General features: G+C 37.3%; 1 protein-coding gene across 2 annotated transcripts in view; it reads right to left on the bottom strand.

Moving 5' to 3' along the window:
• Positions 1–7,946: 7,946 nt before the first annotated feature.
• LOC117411139 (serine/threonine-protein phosphatase 2A 56 kDa regulatory subunit alpha isoform-like) overlaps positions 7,947–21,033 on the bottom strand; it is a 96,323-nt gene continuing 83,236 nt past the window's right edge. For both annotated transcript variants that reach the window (XM_059025310.1, XM_059025311.1), the window contains 9 exons: positions 18,388–18,518; positions 15,996–16,055; positions 13,556–13,664; positions 12,502–12,555; positions 11,607–11,657; positions 10,948–11,067; positions 10,429–10,556; positions 10,047–10,148; positions 7,947–9,208 (listed from right to left, as the gene is read on the bottom strand). In XM_059025310.1, the coding sequence (XP_058881293.1) occupies positions 9,070–9,208; positions 10,047–10,148; positions 10,429–10,556; positions 10,948–11,067; positions 11,607–11,657; positions 12,502–12,555; positions 13,556–13,664; positions 15,996–16,055; positions 18,388–18,518 (894 nt within the window). In that variant the 3' untranslated portion in view covers positions 7,947–9,069. The remainder of the gene's footprint in view (positions 9,209–10,046; positions 10,149–10,428; positions 10,557–10,947; positions 11,068–11,606; positions 11,658–12,501; positions 12,556–13,555; positions 13,665–15,995; positions 16,056–18,387; positions 18,519–21,033) is intronic.

Here is a 21,033-nt window from a genome sequence, read left to right as displayed (position 1 = left end):
AAGTTAAATGTTTAATTAATCTAAGATACTGTAGGGAAATCAAATATTTTATTCATGGAAAGGTGTGCACTGGGTACAGTTTCAAAAATACCTTTTAAGAGATATTGAGGTATTTCCTGTAAAACATTACCTGTACAAAGCCCATGAGTACTCAGTGGCCAGCAGGAACAATTGTTTGGCAGTCTCTGTTTTCCAGTATTACTTGGTATTACTTTTTTGCAGCTGAAATGTTTGGCAGACTCAAATTAAGGACAAGGGTCTATAGATGGGAATTTTGCCTACAACTGATAGCCAAAAATAAAATATATAATATGGCAGTTTTTGCACCTTTAATAGACATTTTTAATGTGGGTGCCATCCTTAAATAATTGAAATAAAGAAAAAAGGAATTAATTATACTAAATGGCAAGTTGCAGCGACCTGCAAATGTGCCCAGTATACAGGGCCGGCTTTACACATTTTGCCGCCCTAGGCAAAATATAAACATGCCCCCCCTCCCCGAGTGTGCATACTGCTTACATGGACAGTGTACTGTGCGAGGCCCCGCTCCCCGAGCCGGTGGCCACAAAGTTACGTGTCCTGTCCAGCAAACTTCTGCAGATCTCGGGTCTCCAAGGGCAAGCTGTTGTCTGGAGTCTGGCTAGTTTGATAGTGGCTCGTAGACAGCTGTGGCTGTCACAAGCCAGAGTTCCTGATGCGGATAAGGAGAGATTAAATTTCCTCTGCCCAGTGCGGGCATTGAGATGCTACATGCATAGGACAAGAGCTCTGCGTCAATCTGACCAGATCTTCGTCTGTCACGGGACCCTAGGACAGCCGCTCTCTAAGCAGCGTCTGTCACATTGGATTGTGGATACAGTCTCGACTACATATAATAGTGCTGGCTTGCCCCCACCTGGTAGAGTAGCCGCACACTCCACTAGAGGGTTGGCTACATCTTGGGCCCTCTTCAGAGGTGCCTCGATGTCTGATATTTGTACTGCGGCTAGCTGGGCTACGCCGCATACCTTCTCCAGGTTCTACCGTATTAATGTGGTAGACCCTGCCTTGCCTTTTGTAGGCACAAGGGTCCTTGAGGGTGTAAGTTCACACCGCTAACCTCTGGGTTAGACAGTGCTTGTGCATCCCTCATATGCTGCCGTTCCTTCTCCCTCGCAACGGCTCTGGTATACATTATCCCATACGTAATGTCATTGGTGGACGTCTTTGAATTGAAAGGGAACGTTAGGTTACTTACAGTAACCCTGGCTCCCTGAAAGAGAACACGACCACCAACTGCAAGGTCGCATCGGTCGCCCTCACGGGTTCGATGGAAAAAGAGAAACGGCTTCCTTTGGATGATAGTTTTATCCCCTCGGTGGGCGGAACCAAGTGCATCGTCCCAGGAAGGGGCCTACCGGCAGCTCTGGTATAGAGAGCTCAGCAATACCTACCCAATGGGCAGGCATATCCAATACATAATGTCATTGGTGTTGTCTTCGCTTTCAGGCAACCAGGGTTACGGTAAGTAACCTAATGTTCCTCTGCCAACTCCCTTGCATTTGTCAGTGCTCCTCCATAGCCCTTGTCTGTTCGATAATTCTGGAGATACATTTTCGTTGTCTTCAGCTGCTCAATTGCTTGAGAGAGATTGAAGTTAGCTGCCTGGAGCTTTTTGCTTGTTAATTACGTACAGTGTTTCGTACCAAACCACTAGGCTGCACAAAAATGTAAAGTTCAGCATTTTACCTGCAACACATTTTGCTTCTGCCCGTGATTTGACACCACTGCTTCCAGTGAGCGTGGTAGGCCTACTATCCTCTGCAGTTGAGAACAGGGTGATTGTAGACTTCCCCAAGCTGATACCAGATCACCTTCACTGTTTCAACTCTACTTTCACGTCTCGTTTCACTGAAGATGTTTGATGTGTTAAAAAAAAACAGCAAAAACATGTAACATTTAGACATAACAAGACACTTTATTGGACCCCACAAAACGAACGAGAGATTGGACAACATTCACAAGCACACCCGGGTCACGACTCAATCACGCACCCCCCCACCTCACAGGTGCACTCAGGACATAGACAAAACACGAAACGGCGACACAAAACGATACAACACATAACACTTAGTACAGTTCGCTACAGAATATTTAATCACATTAAATACTGATGCGTGACACGTGGCATGCCAACACAAATTCGCTGCAGTTTCCGTTAACAAAAAAAAACTTTCATTTAGCCACCCTAAGCATTTTGCCAGTATGCTATGTCCCTTTAAATTTGTATATCGAGGGTCAGAGTGTAAGGGGGTGATGTTCAAGCAGGGGTGGATAATCAGAGGTTCAAACAAGAACGGTGGGTGCACGTCTCAGTGATAGCAAGAGTTTTGTTGCTGCTTTCTTCTTTAAAACCAAACTAACTGAAAGTTTAAATAAAATGGTGTTACAGACTAATAAGGACAAGAAGTTTTGATAGCTATTTATGGGATTAATCCTTTTGGAGTATTTTGGAGTCTTTTTCCTTTGCTGGCATTTGCTGAGACAACACTGTGTTGTGGGCTGATGACTGGACTCTGGAGCTGTAGAACAGAATACTTTGAATGGGTTTGATCTCTTTTGTGCTGAACTTATTTTTGATTTTCGGATTATACTACCATAACTCTTGTGCTGGTGATTGGGAGCTGGGGTACGGTACACTTAAAAACACACAATTCTACCAAATGTCTCATCCTTGACTTTTATTAAATTAATTTAAGGGGGGAAAAATGCTTATTTACAATACTTATTTACAAAAATATAGTAAAACAAAATACAGCTGTACCATTATAATACACCAAAATGAGTCTTTGTTTCCCCCCGGCCGGATTATGGTAGTGCACACCCTCGTTAGCCCTGCCCTGAGGGGAAATCACCAGCCTGGGCGCTGATTGACAGTTCCCATAGGGCTCGAGACACAGGACTGCTGCTGGTGGTTGGCCAGACTCGGGGAGAAAGGGGGCGGGACTAACGAAGACGGCCATGTTTGTGCTCTCTTGGCGAATGGACATGAACTGTGAAGGAGCTTTCAGATATAATTTATAAATATTGAATACGTAAATTCAACATTTAAAATCAGTCTATAAATCTTTTTTTAAACTTGGCGAGTCAATATTTAGCTGACACATTAAATCTGGGTTTCTAACAAATAAATCAGTGAATTTAAATATTGTTTTACACTTGGCGATTCAACATTTACCTAACAGATAAATCTGAAAAACATTATCATTCAGCAATTAAATCTGAAAAAAATAAATCTGGGTTTTCACAAAATAAAAATTTATTTTGCCAGCTAAATCTGAAGCTAAATGAACCGCCTCCCATTGAAGTGTTTGATTTGGCATTGTATGCTGCAGAGCTGCCCTTACAGAGAGCCAATGTCTCCGCTTCCCCACCTCTTTTGCATACTACAATGCCAAAAAAATTACACATTTCAAAACTTTTAAGAATGCTTGTTAACATTTATGTATTAAAACATTGCAGTATAAATGACTGTTTTGTGAAACCTTGCTGAATGCTAATTAGTGGGGACTGTATTTATTTATTATTCCACTTAACTGGTAGAGACTGTGGTGTTGGTTGTGAATAATAGGTCTTATTGCTGCGGGGCTTTTGGCCAAGACAACCGTGCACTTTCTTATCTTTAAAAAAACTGCTGCTATATAGACTACGTGTTAATTGCTTGTTCATTTGTCCGTGTTTATCTCCATCAGTTTTCGTCTTTGTCTGTCATTGTGTGATTGGGGAAACAATTACGCCTTAGGGAACTTTATTAACTCATGTTTTCCATGAACTAGCAGATGATGGTTTAAATACATATTTGCCAATGCTGGTGAAAAGGAAACTGTGTATTACTGAATCTTTGATATGTAATGCATTGCATCTGACCGGGCTTATGCTATACTGTTTCTGAATGCAAATGTAATTGGTTATTTGTTGTAGAGCTGTTGTTTATATATATATATACACACACACACCTGTGGGTTGTTTACTATGATTTCTTTCTACAGCTGTTTGGTGCCTGACTTGTGTGAATTAAATGTTACAGTGCAATATCCACTTCCTTCTTCCATGTTCTCTGGGGGTAAATAAGCTTGCTCTATAATTATGTAGCTGTGATATCCTGATATTTAAATTAGGGCAAAATAGGGTGTAGTATGTAGAACTTGGTTTTACTATTAGGTTCTAGTGACGGTTTTTGTGAGAATTTATAATTGTGGTAGATATTAAATATTTATCTGGCAGCCCAGATAATAAACTATTACAAAATTGCCCAATAGTATCCTGTGAGTTGTGCTATATGTCTGTGTAACTAGGCAGTTTGAAGAGCTCTTCAAGTCTAAGTAATAAAATAATGTTCAGACCTGCAATATGTATATTTACTGTATACAGTGTTATGCTACCTCACTTAATAACTAATGTTTTCTTCATACAGATCATCACAGCAAACCCCTGGAACACTATTGCAATCCTCTGTGGTGTTTTCCTGGCTTTATGCAGAGCAGCAGACTTCGCCAAACTCAGTGAGAAGAGGATGATCAAAATTCGAGAGACACCTGAAACGCAATACTCATGAAATGACCCAGGTCACCTGAGAAATAAGGTGTGCAGCTTCTGACACAGAGGGGACCCCCTCTTTCTGACACTCGAACAAGCTCTTTAATTGAAGAAGTCGGGTAAAGAAACACTGTTGATACCCCCCTCCCCTCTAAGCACACAAGACTAAAACTGTAATTGAAATTCAGAACTTGAACAGGAAAAGACACTGGAGTAGTTTCTACAATTACAGGGACTTAAACACAACTGTTTTTATTAAAACATTTTGTATTCCTTTTTATTACTCATTTTTATTTTTCAAAATATACATCCTGAATGTTTTCATACTTGACTCCTAAAGTAAGCATCTTGTTTGACCTAATTGTTTTCTATTCTATTTTAACACACCGTTGTATAGTGGAAGACACTTTAGCACAAACTGCAGAGTAGCTGTTTAAACTTATTCACAAAAATAATGCACAACAGTTTCTGTGGATTAAAGGATAGTTTTTTTTCCCACTCACCAGGAGCCAAATGGGGATTAAAAAGGGTGAATGAAAGCAGTCATTTGGTACTAGTTTAAGAAGCTGCAGTCATAAATAGAAGTTGTAAACACCTTTTCATTAAAAGTATCAGTGTACAGTCGGGTAAACAGCTTTGTTTTTTATACCTCTCGAGGAAGTCCAAGGCCAAGGTATGGGTTACTTAGCCAAAAACATTGGGCAGCTCTCATATACTGCTTAATGTGGACGGCCTTGCAGAAATGCTAAATTATTACTGAATTGTGACAAATACTATTAGGGATTTGTGTCTCATTTCAACTCTTTAGATTGCTTCTAGTACTGACCACACTTGCTCCTGTACTGTATTCTTGAAGTGCCACCTTTTTAAGAAACCTGTAATTAATGTGGTCAGCAGTAAAACCACAAACTTGTGTGAATAAAGGCTGCTACACACCAGACGAGATACTTTCGCAGCAAAACTGACAGACGTGATGAGACAGATTGGAAAATTGCCAGATCTATAAAACTATTAACAATTGCTATTGACAAAACTATCAAGACTGGTACATGGTTCGTCAACATGATACGGAAATTCTGAGTGTCTTCTCTGACGGTGTTTCAACATAAATAAGTCATAAATAGCAGGTATACCCAGTGCCTTTGAAATGAACTCCCATATGCTGTAATATCTTTCATCTCTGTATCTTTATAATTGTGATGACCTTTGTCATAAAGCTTTGGGTATATTTCCACGGCAAGTATTAATTTTTCCTCCCATCATTTTGGATGTTGCTTTACCCAGCTGGACCACGTGCACTGAAGCTCTTCTCTGATTGCTCAATTTCCTAGTTGTCAGACGACAAAATCGCTTCAGTATCACCCAGTCAGCTGTGTGAATGGTTCCTATCAAAATGACATGTTTTATATAATTTCTTTGTCGTACTACATATTGACTAATCGCATTGTATCTGGTGTGTAGGGGCCTTTAGGCTGACGGATTGTCTTGATTTTTTTTTTGTTGCTGTTAAATTGAAATATGCACTCGGGGCTTGAACATAAAAGCAAAACCATGGAAAAAAATCCAGTTTGTTCCTATTACTACAAAAAAAGTGTGATGGCATTTTGTTTGTGTCATCATAATAAACAGAACTTGAGCAAGTCTGTGCTCCAGCAGTGTTTTAAGGAAAGCTAGACATTGCTGCATCAGTTTCCACCAGCAGAGGGAACAAACAGCTTTAAAAACAGTTTCTGCAAAGGGACATTTAATTGTGCAGTTGATAAATGTAGACCACAATAGCTCACCCAAGGTAAAAAATGTTATTGCATTGATTAGAATTAGTATTGGTATCCTGTTTTTTTTCATATCCACAAACTGTATATTATTGTATTTTCATTATAAATATAGCTTTTTTATTTGAAACAACATTTAAATTTACCTTGATAAGCACCATCTGGGGTCACATTTTTCTTGCAGAATTAAGTTTTGCCCCTTTTTACTTCTGTATACTGTGATATACATGCACCATCTTTGAGCAGGGCAATACAAACAGGCTATGAAAATCCTGTATGTATGAAGGGGACATTAAGCCAAAAGATCATGTTATACTATATATGTCACTCTTCTGGAAAGTCCTCACAACTTAGAAGACATCTTGGGTACTAGGTGGATATTGTAATAAAGCCATTTAGAAGTCAACAGTCAAAGCATCTTATCACTACTTTCATAAATGTATTTATATTTTTAAACATGGGTGTTTTAACATCAACCTCTTCTGTGTTTTTACAAAATAGATTTTTTTGAGGAGAATGTCCTGAAGAGATGTAAGATAGCTGCTAGTTTTTAATTAATGATTTATTTGGGTCAGCTTCAGTTACTATGTAACTGTTCTGGAAATATTAAAATCAACAAATCTTTGACTACCTAAGTGAAATCAGCCAGTAGTGTTCTGACAATCTCCCACACAAGATGAGTTACGCATCCTAAGTAGGAAGGTCAATTGATAAATGTGCTAAAAACGTAAGGAAAATACATGCTAAATGCCAAACTAAATACCCAACTTAATATCCTCAAATGGTGTTGGCAGATTGACATGTAACAAGAACAGAACAGCCCTGAACTGGAATGTTTCCTTCATGGACACTCATGACATGTGCAACCTCTGACCTGCACCTCAACTCACATGCCAACTGGTTGCTTATGTTAACTCAGTACTGACAAGACAACTTTAGGATTTCTTTCTTGGTTTCCTTCCTCATCAAAAGGTCAGGTTTTTTTGTTTAAATTTACTGTTCCCTAACCCTAACCCTAACTTTTTATGTTGTTTGCAATCATTCGGGGTGTTTTTATTACAATTACTCAAATATTGTGTGTTTTTATTGTTTGACAGGTCTGTGTTAAGGTTGGCTAGCTGTCTTTATATTAATAAAGTGCCAGCAGTATCTAGTGCACAGCAGAGTATAGCCATCAAGACTAAAGGAAACTTAATCTAGATGACGTTACACAGATCTATACGGAGCCTGGGAAGAGACACGAGAGAAGAAAAAATAAATAAATCTTGGCCACGAGACAGTAAGTGGTACGCACAAGATCTATATTTTTTTCTCTCATGTTCCATCCCGGGTTCCGTAGAGCTATGGCGAGGAACTAGAACCGAAGAACAGCTCCTGAACTCAGACGATAGCCCCCACACAGACTTTAACCATGAATAATACGTGTTGAAATACCTGCAATAAGTACCTCTCCGAATGACTGGAAACGTCAAAGAAAAGGCAAGGGGACTGTTAACAAAACACATGAATTAAAATGTGAAGCGACTTACTCCCAGCTGAATTCATTAAGGTAAACCTGCATTATTGTATAAAAGGCAAGTCATTTCTTCAGCTCAAAAATAGAAACATAAAGCAGACTTTATTCAATGATGTTCAAAACCCCAAAGGTGGTCTTTCATCACAACAGTTTTCACCACAATTGTATGTTAACAGAGATTGGAATGGTACTCTGACAAAAGGCATCAGAAAAACTAGATAGAGAATACAAACATACATTTTTTCCCCCTGAACTTCTCAGTCTTCCATGTTAAGATAATGCTCCGACCCTCTAAAAATGAATCCCAGGTGCTTAAAAATATGGCTCATATCTTGTTAGCTCTCTTTTACTTAATTTATTTTTTGAAAATACTTTAATAAGGACATTAAAAATACTCTGTGGCCAATATTTTCTGCAGTTCATATTTATTAATACTTAAATAGGTAATTTATGGCTGCATTTAAGTCCCATGTGTCCTATCTATATATACACACACAGATATATATATATATATATATATATATATATATATATATATATATATATATATATATATATATATATATATATATATATATCTGTGTGTGTATATATATATATATATATATATATAATGGTTGAAATAAATGAAACAATTTATCTTTAGAAAGGAAATAAACACCCAAGTGGAAAGGGCACCCATGGGAGGTGAGGGACATAGATCCTCTGGTTTTATACAAGGAAACAGCACAACTTTACCATTCTTTTTTTTTCACCCCCCCACTCCTACAGCAGTGTGGAAAGCACATATAAAATAGGAAAATCATTACTTTAAATAGCTGACTAAATTTGTCTATGTGCAGCACAATCAAAACATTTTCAGGTCATAATTTTCACCACTCCCGTAATATTTTATTCCTCACTCATATCACAAAATGATAATAAAACTAATTTCTCAGTGAAATAGCTAAGTCAATGGATTAGACAAGGTTACAAAATCAACTGTGGTCACACTAACATCCCAAAAATATTCTTAAAAGTCCACAGATTCTTATTTATAGCTTGCCAAAAATAATTGGCTTTAATATATTTATATATATATTTTTTTTAATTTTTAACATACTGATGAGGTTTCCTCTTGATAGTTCTCACATGTTTCAAAAATGATCGAGTAGAAAAAATTGTTGCCCATCCAGCAGACGTTGTAGCTGTGTTGTGGATCCCGTGTCATTTGGCACTTGTGTTGTTATTGTTTTGAGCGTTCTGCAGGCTGTGAGTGTTGTTCAGCATGCCTGAAGCTTCCTTCACCCTCAGCTCATCCAGCTTCCGCCACAGCTCCTCGCGCTCCTGCTCTTTCTTCTTCTCACTGCAAAAGCACCATAGGACAATTACCACATTCATTCAAATGTGGAATACCTCCTTTCCAAATCACCTTTATTGGTCCCTGCAATTACGTTTCCACTGTCACAAACCCATTCTGAACACTCAAAGCACACATCGATTGCCCTGTCCTCCCCTCCCTCTACAAGCAGAGTGAAATATTTCTCCCCTGAAAGGCACACTCTGTCCAGCACAAGCAGCATCAGGGTCTATCGTGTTGTAGCATTTGTGACGTTCAATTCTAAAACTGTCTAAAGCTTCCACACCTGGAATGTGTCCATTTACATTGCTGTAGTCTGCATCATATTATTATAAGGGCGTTAAATGGATGCTGTAACTTTCAATTAAAGTGACATCCAACTTGCATGCTCTCAGCTTCCGCCTACTCAGTCAGCCAAATTTATTGCAGCTGATCAGATAAAGAGTAAATTGAAAGTTATCATTTAATGTAGCAAAGCCTCAGCAACTAAAACACCCCTGACAAGTTTAATGTACTTTGGTACACTAGAGATACAGGATAATGCACACTGAGATTCCCATCTGTGCAGTCATTTGGTTTGAGCAGTTCAAGTCTACATGACGCCTCAATACATCGAAGCTCCATTTCTTAACCGGTCAATTTACTTTTCAGACGATATACATTTGAAAAATAGACTTTTAGACAGAAGAGGGAAAAATAAACACAAAACACATGTTATCATTCATTCCAGGGATTGACTTCACAGTATGAGTTAAATGTATGTGGTACATTTACCAAACTGATCTTAAATCTGACATTTAATGAACTGTTATGCATAATTAAACACATTTTGATTAGTGCATACCGTTGTCTTTCTGCTTTATATGAGGCTGTTAAATCATCAAACAAAGTGCTGTTCATCTCCATTAATGTCTTCAGAACATTGTAAACCAGAGCTACAATCGTCCTGAAAAGAAGGAGCGAGAAAAAATAGTTTTAGTTTTTTGCAAACATCAACTTTGACTTCAATGCCAAGTAATATTGCAAGTAAGGTTTGACAAGCAGTAACAATATTGTGTTTTGGTCCTTTTTAAAAATTGAAAGTGTAAAGTAGCAAAATTATTTTCTTCCATTGTTATAAATATGGTTTATATCAATATGTCTTATAAAATTAATGAACTGTAAAGAGATGACATACATATTAAACACATTTTTGTTTTCTTTTTGTAAACCAAAAAAATACCTACGGGTTCCAGTGCTCTTTGGAGATTCTGTACAAGCTACCAAACATAATTGGTAGGATTTTGTCAATGTTTTCCTCAATTAGACTCAGAATATATTCATTATTCCAGAAATATAAAGCTCGTTCAGCTACCTGTGAAAGTAAATTGTAACAATTACCTTAATATTCAAAACATCTAAAAAATATATTGGGGTGAAGATAAAATCATCTTTTTCACACAAGGAAGGGTGCCGTTCATAATGATTCAATCCTGGTATGACAATATGAACTGATTTTATTCAGTGTGCCCAATTATTCTACCCTTGTTCTTCTACCCAATACCCACAACAGCCTCAACACCCAAGAGCTCTAAAAGTATAAATCTTTCCTTTTGTGTTTCAGTGTAAAGTAGTGATCTGCGTTGCCCTGTAAAGTTTAAGTAATTCTGCATAAAATTCTATTGTTTATCCATAATTTTGTGAATAGAGATTTATCTAGCATAAGTTGCCAGACTTTGGTTGGAGGGAAAAAAAAGGCGGTTCACCTGAAAGTGAGGATTGGAGACACACTTTGCTATCTGCTTGAACAGAGGTTCATGAATCTTTTTAAACTGTGTTGGCTCAATGACGTCAAGGATTTCCTCAATTTCACCCAAGAACATGACCTGAAAGAACACAACACAAAACGTGTGGTTTGATGAACAATAAACATGACACAGAATCAAAAGTGACTGAAAAAAAACGGATCTTAAAAAATCAAGCCTATGATATGTGCATTTAAACAAGATTTAATATGTACTATTCCCTTACTCATTTATGGAGTTTGCTATCATTCTAGGAGTGTTTCTGGGTTCTGTTTCTCTCACATTCTGTTACCATTTTTCTCAAAATCTGTCTTTACTTGTCTTGAGCTTGTCTGGAGTAAGTGCTGAGACAGAACAGCTTTCCACATTCCATTCAAATCATGTGACAACTCTGCTAGCCTCACCTGCTGTGCATATATACACTGTGACATGATTTGAACGGAATACGGAAATCAGTCAGTCAGAGCACTTCGGATTCTCTAGACAAGCTCCAAGGCAGATTTTGAGAAAATGGTAACTGAATAGTTGAGCAAAGAAACCCAGAATCCCTCAGAATGATTGCAATTTAAATGAGATCTGAAGAACAAAATCACTCCGGGTGAAGACAAACACAAACCCACCTCCTTCTGACTGCAAGTTTTTGGCCAAAACTTCAGCAATCCTCTAATGACCTGTATAAATACACATTAAAATCATGTGAACATCTATTACAATGATACAAACTATCCTATATTTTTAATAATGCACTATACTCAGTTTTGCATAAACAACACAGACAGACAGCAATCTAAACACCAAGAGCACACATGCAAAGTAAAGGACTAACTGCTATAAATAACTGACTGTTTGTAAAAGTCACACTGGGTGCATTAAGTAAGTGAGCCGCTCAGAAAGCACACTGAGCAGATTTAAATGACTTAACGCTCTGCTACACGAGAGCGCTGAGCGACTTTTAAAAATGGCGAATAATAATGATTTGCTTGTTTGTGTTTCTGAGGTGATGGTAGATAAAATGGCCCTGTGTGAAGTTACTGTCCCCTGCTGTACCACGCTGAGTTTGGCGCTCTGTTTGGACTGAACCTCATATCTGGCTGTGTTTAATACCGGCAATACCAACGTTAATAATGAGAATTATGAATAATTTTAATAACTATAAAACAGCTCTACGTTAAAAAAAAATGAAATTAAATGATACAAATTCGAAAACAACAATTTTTTACCATCTTATTTAGCCAATTTAATACACAACTTCATAAATCGAAACCAGTTCATCGTTCTTGACAAACATATTTGTCAATCCTGCCCGTCATCTCCACTTGTTTTCTGCAGGTGTCCATTGCGTCCGCTCACTCTGATCACTGATGAAAAATGCTCAGAAGCGCTCTGAGCGGCTCAGCGGGAGCGGAACTGAGCGAGTCGTTAAATTGATTCTTTTACTGAGCCGCTCACTTACTTAACGCACCCACTGACTGTGTTCAAGCATGGTACTATCAAAATACTGTAAATAAAGTTTACCGGTTCAGTAAGGGTGGAGTCTTTTTCCAAGAACTGTACAACACAGTAGGCCAGCTGCAAGAAAAACAAGAAAAAACAGAACACAACTCTCTAAAAGATGAAGGTTGTACATTAAATTTATATCCTAAAGGATGTATTTTCCTCTACAGGTATACATGCATACATTCAAGAGTGTTTAAGGAACAACTTCAATGAATTACGAGGTGAACTAATAAGGTGTAACAACCTTTGTTTCTACAGGGCAAACCTTCTGTTTTCCAATTTGACACTTCCAGTGTCTGCTTAATAGAGTAAGAGCATTTAATTTAAAAAGCAGATGGTCGAGAACATGCAAGTTTCAGGAGTAGGTCACCATGACCAATTCAAACGACCAATTAAAAAAAAAACAAAAAAAAAAACAAAAAAAAAAAAAACATACCATTAAGTCAACTGCTATAGTTAAAACAAACAAACTAGACTGCTACTGGCTTGATTTACTTAAAAGTGACAGAGGAATATTTAATAGAAAATATTTCACCACTTTTTTCACTGCTTTCCTGTGCGATATATACAGGGTTTGTTCATTATTTTGCTATATTACTTGGACATTTAAAAAGAGAATTAGTCAAGGCTAAATACAGTAATGTAAAGTACATGTACATTTTATGGCCTACTGTAAATCCAACTGTGAAATAACAAGGGAGAACTATTATAGACCCCACCTGAGCCTTAAACTCAGGAAGAGTCCTTCCTATAACACAGAAAGTGAGTGGTAGAAGAAATCAAATATTTCCTTTAAAACAGTGTTGTGGCAGGGTAAATGCACATCATCTAAAGTGTGGAAAATAAAAAAATATATATTTTGTGTGTGTGTGTGTGTGTGTGTATGTGTGTGTATATGTGTATATATATATATATATAAATAAATAAATAAATAAATAAATAAACAAACAAACAAACAAACAAACAAACAAACAAACAAATAAATAAATAGTCTTGCTTAACCTTTGCATTTCTCGCCATGCAACTAACAGAACTAAAGGTAGATATTTAGAAAGATTGTGCAAAAACCTACCTGTGCGTGAAACAGAGTCAGACCCTTAACTGTGTGCATAGGAATCAAAACCTTCATTAGAAACTGTTTGTGTTCTGCTTTTAAAGGTAGTGCAAAACCGTTGATGATACTGGAGAAAAAAGGGAAGCAAAAATGTGTATTGGTATTATTCTTTAATTGTAAAAGGTTACATTTTTTTTTCTTATTAAAACCACCCCAGGGTTTGAAGGCCTGCCAGCACACGGTCTATTCTGCCCTGCTATTATTGCTGTTCTTTCAGGAACAACAAGGTACTTTTAAGTCAGAACCTCGGATCGCACATAAGTAACCCATCATTGCCGTCACATCAAAAGGCACAGTTTTGGTAATATAATAGAACATCCCTATGATCTGGACAAGAAAATAACCCACTGTGTGTTTCAAACTTGTAAATCCTTGTAGATAAAGGAATAGGAGAAGAATCAAATATTTATTTTGGCTGAAAAATGTCAAAATGCTTTGAAAGAATGATTCCGATATCAAATCTGATAGATTTGTTTTTAGCTCCCAAGATTACGAAATTACAAATAAGAATCATTCTAAAAAAAACTGAAAGCTACATTGACAAATTTACTAAAGTCACTAAAGCCATTCCAAACATCCCACTACATTTTTTAAAGTTGATCATTTTAAAACGACAGAAATAGCCACCTCTGATCACAAGTGTGCCTGTGTTGTTAGAAGCATTTTCAATATAGGAGGACCACTACTACACACTGTTCATGTGACAAACTCACGATCCATAACCAAGTAAAATGTTCACGACTCTGGACGTCCATTCTGAGCACGCTTGTTATGATCTCAAACTTGGTAACCTTAACAGATTACTTAAAAAAGCACCTTTGTTTTCTTACTCTATCAAGGCACATTGGCCTAATTCCAAACATCTCCATCCCCAACACACAAGTACAATTTAGATTCAGGATCTCATCCCAGGGCCTGCTGGGAAAGTTTTTAATGTAAAAGGACCCCCATCTTAGTGGCAAGGACATGATCTGTGAAGATTGCTTACATGTGTTTAACAGCACAGAGAAGAAATTGTCCTACTATGCCAGAAACATAAGCCATCACAAAAGGATGTGAAGTATTCAAAAAGCTGTAGGTGTGTTCAAAAAAATAATTGGAATCTATTTATTATTATTACCAGAGCTGCAGCATTTGCTGTGGTGCTAAAATGAAACAAATTAATATCCCTTCACATCAAAGTAAAACATGTCCATTTTTTACCCTCTCAATGCTAAGTGAAAAAATCATAATGCTAATTTTAAAAAGGGAACTTAAAGGTGATGTCTTTAGGAGAGAAGTGATTACCATAACAAGAGCACTTCACTGATAACAATTACATTTTAAAATGAAGACTTTGATCTATTCTGTTAAGGCAATCACTACCTTGTGGAGCTTTGTCTGATGTTTTGCCAAGGCTGGTATTTTCATATTCTGTTTATCTACTGCAATAGTCACACAAACATTAAAATGCATTTACCATGAAGCAGTTTATTATTAAAACTTTTATTTAAGAGAGAGAAAGAAAAGACAGCTGTCTTTGTGTCTCTGCATGTCTGCAGTGCACAGAGCTTTCTAAGGTAACACATCCATGAAGAATGGCATATTGCCCTCTTGATTGAGTGAGATATGATAGCATGCTTGCTAGTGGGGACCAGCTTAAAATCTTACTTAAATACTGTGACTAAAGTGGAATGGCCATTTCCGTTGGAATCAGATACTCATGCAGTCCTATGTGAGGTGCCACCAGTCAAACACAGAAACTGGAATGTTCAGGGGGTTACGTGGTTATTCCATGAATAAGTAATCCACAATAAGTGATCAGACTTCAAGGGGACAAGTTGGTTGTTTAAGGCTGTATGTTGTTTATATAATAATGTGAAAAGATTAAATAGCTGAATACTGGGCATTACTTTCCTTATATCAAGCTGGGTATCTGTTCAGAAACACGTGGTCATTTGAAATTGTGCTATTTGCCCCTTCATTCTCTAATTGGATTTGAATGAATACAAGAAAGACTCAAATGTACACAATCAACACTTGCATGCACACGATCAATATTATTTATTCGGTTGCAGTGCCAGACTGAAATAGCAAGTCAATGGTGGAAAGAAAAAGCCCCCCATAGTGTAATACATACAAAGTTTAATCTGTCATTAAACTCATTTCTGAGGTTAAACAAATAAGCTCAATTTGAAGATAAGATCTAGGTTTTGAAAAGTGCTGCGGCTGTGACTGTCAGGGATTCTACTGTAATTCTATCATTATAAATACGTATACTGGTCAAAAAATAGCCAGCATGCTTGACACATTGCAGTACAGTAAACAAAAAAGATGAAATAATAACTGTGACATCTGTGATATCAAGTAAACAAAAGTATTCAATGTTTTGTACTGTGACGCATATCTGTTATCTTACCTTCCTAAGATCTCCAGCAGCTCGGCAACTCCATTAAAATGCTCGGTTTCGTAAATGAACCTGTCAAAGGGAGAGAGAACATACAATGTTATTTTCTGGACAACAGTGACACCGGCAACCTCAGCATGAAAATCTATAGATTTTTTTCATTCCCTGTGAAATACTAATATAGGTTAGATTGTATTGTTTTAATTTGCATGCTTTGTGTATGATGACATGTTTAGCCTGAGCAAGGTACAATTTCTGTAATATGTCCTCTGAATCACTGAGTTTGTTAGATATTTTCCATTACAAATCTTTTTTTTTTTTTTTTAAATAAATTTAGTTGTTGCCAATTATTTTTATTATTTTCTCCCAATTTGGAATTGCCATTTATTTTTTTAAGCTCAGCTCACCACTACCACCCCTGCGCTGACTCGGGAGGGCGAAGACAAACACACGCTGTCCTCCGAAGCGTGTGCCGTCAGCCGACTGCTTTTTTTCACACTGCGGACTCACCATGCAGCCACCCGAGCTACAGTGTTGGAGGACAACGCAGCTCTCGAGCAGCTTACAGGCAAGCCCGCAGGGGCCCGGCCAGACTACAGGGGTCGCTGGTGCGTGGTGAGCCGAGGACACCCTGGCCGACCTAACCCTCTCTCCCCCCGGGCGACGCTCGGCCAATTGTGCGCCGCCCCCTGGGAGCTCCCGTCCACGGTCGGTTGTGGAATAGCCTGGACTCGAACCGGCGACGTCCAGACTATAGAGTGCATCCTGCACTCCACACATAGCGCCTTTACCGGATGCGCCACTCGGGAGCCCTCCATTACAAATCTTTACCAAACTTTCATGGGGGAAGAAAATATTGCTACACAACCCTAGTGGTCATTTTGTTTTCACTGGCCAAATATTAATGAGAGAACATTCAAAGGGTTCATTTAACAGTACTCCTTTACTGTTGTTATTCTAAAGATTTAACATAAAATGCACAATTGTTTTGCCTTTCCAGGTGGTCAACTAGCACAACATAGGCAACAGACCAGCTCAAATTTCAGATGTGCCATTCCTATGATAAGTCACAATTGTTATGGTATTTTTATCAACATGTCAGCCACTGAAAGGAATTTCATTACTCGCCACTCAAAACTGTTCTAGTTCTACATGTTGATTAGGACGGGAAAATGTTTTAAATATTATTCGTTTTTTCTCTTTCATGTGTTCGAACTGCAATGTGCCATTTTCATGGGTTATACCTATGTTAACTACTGTTGTGAAGCGAGTGTTTTGCGCAGTTTTTTTTTTTTTTTTTTTTCCCCTTTCTGAAATTATATTTTCCTCAGACTTGCATTGGAGTGACGTGTGTTTTTTTTTTTTTTTTTTGGCAAATAAATGTGAATTTGATTTCAGGGGTGTGGCACCCTCAACCTCACAGTATGGTTTCAGTTTGTTTTGGGTGACTCTTATATTAAATCCATAACTTCCCAGCGAAAAATTGTTACTAGGGCTGAACCAACAACTTTGCCAACAAAAAAATGCCAGTGTGTTTATTTTTTTTAACCCTTACACTGTTTCCCACATTATTTAAATTTATTGGATGTCCTCTGAAAGCATGTAAAGCATAGGTAAGCACTGTAAAAGAATAGTGAGGTATGATAAAGCACATTAATAAACATGGAAAACCAGGGTACACTATGGTAAATGCATCATATAACCATAGGAAAAGCATGATAAACTGCAAAAGTATCGCAGAAAAATACTGTGGTAAACTTTTGTAAGGGGAGGCTGTGGATCAAGCAAGGTTTCCAAGCCAAGTAAACCTGATTTAAATACTTTTCATCACATTTTCTGTGCTTACGTTTTACTGAAGTTCCTGTTTCACGAAGCCAAGCTCCGCTGCTGCATGGGGTTATGGCGTGTTTCTCCTCTCTCCAGAAAATGATCCTGAATATAATTTCCCTAAGTTAAATATTTCTCTGCACTGTATCGTACAGAAATGTGCCAGGACCACTACCAACTGACTTCACAATTCCACCTAGTTTGTGAAATTTTACAGAAACTCTGTAGACATATTACCAGAATTAATACAATCAACTTGTAATAACAGACCACCTATATCAATTCTGATAATACTGTAATTCCATTTTCAAATGCTTAATTATTTTATGGATTGTTTTCTGGTAGAGAGGAGATAAAACATACGCTACACCTAATGAAGTAAGTACTTAAGGACTAAGCATATAAAATATTTTTTACATATATTCCAACATTTCAAATGTTATGTTTTATTTTTTTCTGAGACTATATGTCAATGATGTACATTGTTTTACTATTGCAGTGAATGTATTATACATCGGTAACTTCAAAACACATGCAGAAATCCAGAGTACTACATCAGAGTAAAGAACCTTCTTACCGTAAAAAGATGTTGTTTATCTGTTTCCTGATGAATGCTCTTAACCCCAGGAATTTCCCATAAATCCGGTGCAGCACAGTTTTTAAGAAGTCTCGCTCTCGTGGATCTTCACTGTCAAACAGTTCCAAAAGCTTTAAAAAAAAAAAAGGCAGACTGCAAATTCATATAAGCTCCATTTACAGAGATGCCTAATTTAGAGTGTAGGTTTACATTTTATAATATCCATTTAATGTACATTTTCTTAGTTAAAGCTAATCTAACTATAAACAAAACAAATCAAACTCTCATCAAATCAATGTGGATTAAAGGTTGTTTTTTATCTACATCCCAAAACAGAAGTAAGGCCATCAGTGATACTGTAGTATGTACTGTACAGGAACTGCAAACAAGTTATTTTTTAAATTGAAATAATCTTTAAAATGATACTAGTGTCATATTTCTACGTCACCCCACGCATAGAGAAAAATCAGGTCACCAAAACAGGCATTTTGGCAGACTTCGAAACCCTTCTCACCATCTGAGGCATGAGTTCCAGAGCTCTGCTTTTACAGGCATGCAACATGCTGTACCACAAAGCCCTCTTCTCCATCACACGGTTTATGTATTAACAACCAAGAATAATTGTTGTTGTGTTTTTTTGCTACACACACTCATATCTATATCTACCAATCAAACTACTAAATAGAGAAAACAAAAAGAAAATGTTTATGGGTTATTGTTTAGCCCTGCGAGATGCGATACATATTAAATGTTATTAAAGATGATTCTCACATTAAAAATGAAATGTAAAGTAGGAAAATAATAACCTTTAAATTATCAAAATCCAGGCATACATAGGATCCAATACACATGGAAAAAATAAGAATTTGGCATTGGAGAACTTCATTTCTGCAAATACCCTTTGGTCATTCCATTAAAGGTGAAATAACCTCCACTGCAAATATTTCATATTTGTCTGTCACCTGTAGGCAAAATTCCTGTCTTGTAGACCTATGTCCTTTACTTCAAAACAGGCTCCTATATGTATATTCATTAGCTATTCTATCATTCATTTTTAAAAGTATGTATTAAATATAGCCTTGCATGTTAATGTAAGCCCATGTTCATTTACTTTTTACTGTGTTGCCATAAATACCTTATAATGAGAGACTGTAAGATACTTTGTGTGCATCTGCTTTTCTGCCAGGATCCTGGGAGCCTAGAAAGAGTTCTCATTATCATCTAAATCTGCAGTTTCCTCCCCCGATATAGTTTGATAAAGGATGCTGCTTCCCACTCCATGTGCTACAACACATCCAGATTTGGGAATGAATGCATGCACAGGATTAGCATAAAACTGCTCAGGCCTGAGGCGTCAAAACAAGTCAGACCAATGAGCACGCTGGAAGAATTGCTGACGTCATCTTGTCAGTTTCAATCTGGCACGCTCATCTCATTCCCCTGCTCGGCAAAAGAGTCTTTCTCTGTGTAAACTGCTTGAACCTGCTACTGTACTAGATCACCAGCAAGCTAATGCAGCCTATCCAGTCAAACTAGCCTAACAAATTAAATACATGAATAGTTTCACAGAGCTGTCATCAAAGCTGTTACAGAGAGTGATAACCAAGGCTTACAGTATTTGCACTAGCAACCTTTTCTTGCGCGGACTATCCCATGACTATATTTGTTTAAGTTTATGCCAATTCAGATAGATTTCTTTTTCACTTACAACAGGGCAGTCACTTTTTGTACTGTAGAGTAGATCAAACTGAATCCAACGGTGTAACTGTATTCCGACCATGTGACCTACAGCATAGATTATGTTCCAGGAGATCTTCAGCACGACAGTGATAATGTTGTTAATGTTATCAATAATTCTGAAATCAGCTTCCGATTAGAGCTACTATAATCCAACATGACCAATCTAATGCAAGCTTCAAGACACTGGAGCGATACAAAATAAATAGGATTGAATCCTATTTTTTGTGATTTTCCTGCGTGACAACTAGGAATCAGAGAACAGCTTCAATGCACGTCCACCAGGCTGAAGCAGTATCCAAAATGACAGAGTAAAAAATAATACTTTCCGTGGAAAAATACCCACGATATATATGACAGAGATCATCACAATTATAAAGATACAGTGATGAAAGATAATTAGGGCTTCTGATTTTCGATTTTAACCGATAAAAAAAAAAAAAAAAGTAATGTTTTTCAATCAATCTTTTGGGTTATTATTTACTATGTGTATAAAGCCAATAAATACCCATTTCCCATAAGAAAAAAAAAAAAAAAACTACTACTACTACAAAAAAACTACCTTTCCCAAAGCCTGGGAAATGTTCCTCCTTCCTGACTTGTATCTATCACTGATTCGTTCTGAATACTTTAAACCCACCCTAACTACTGAATGGGAGCAAATTCCTACATTTCTGTTGGAGACTCCGCTTGCAAGATTTAAAACGAGATTACAATTAGGAACGGGGACTTGTTTGTACGATTAAAGCTATATTACATTTAAGGTTTTCAAACAGAATTGCAAATTGTGGCGAAATGTAACAAAATGCCTACACGCAAAAACCCCAGAAGAATGTGCCCGTGACCATGAGGATTTCATTGTGGAAGACAGCAAAGGAAAGAAGGTACAACTTAAGTGTGCAAGTACTA

The sequence above is a fragment of the Acipenser ruthenus genome, chromosome 6 (assembly GCF_902713425.1).
Source record: "Acipenser ruthenus chromosome 6, fAciRut3.2 maternal haplotype, whole genome shotgun sequence".
Taxonomy (NCBI): Eukaryota; Metazoa; Chordata; class Actinopteri; order Acipenseriformes; family Acipenseridae; genus Acipenser; species Acipenser ruthenus.
Note: the sequence above shows the minus strand (reverse complement) of the source record. Positions and strands in the feature narration are given on the sequence as shown.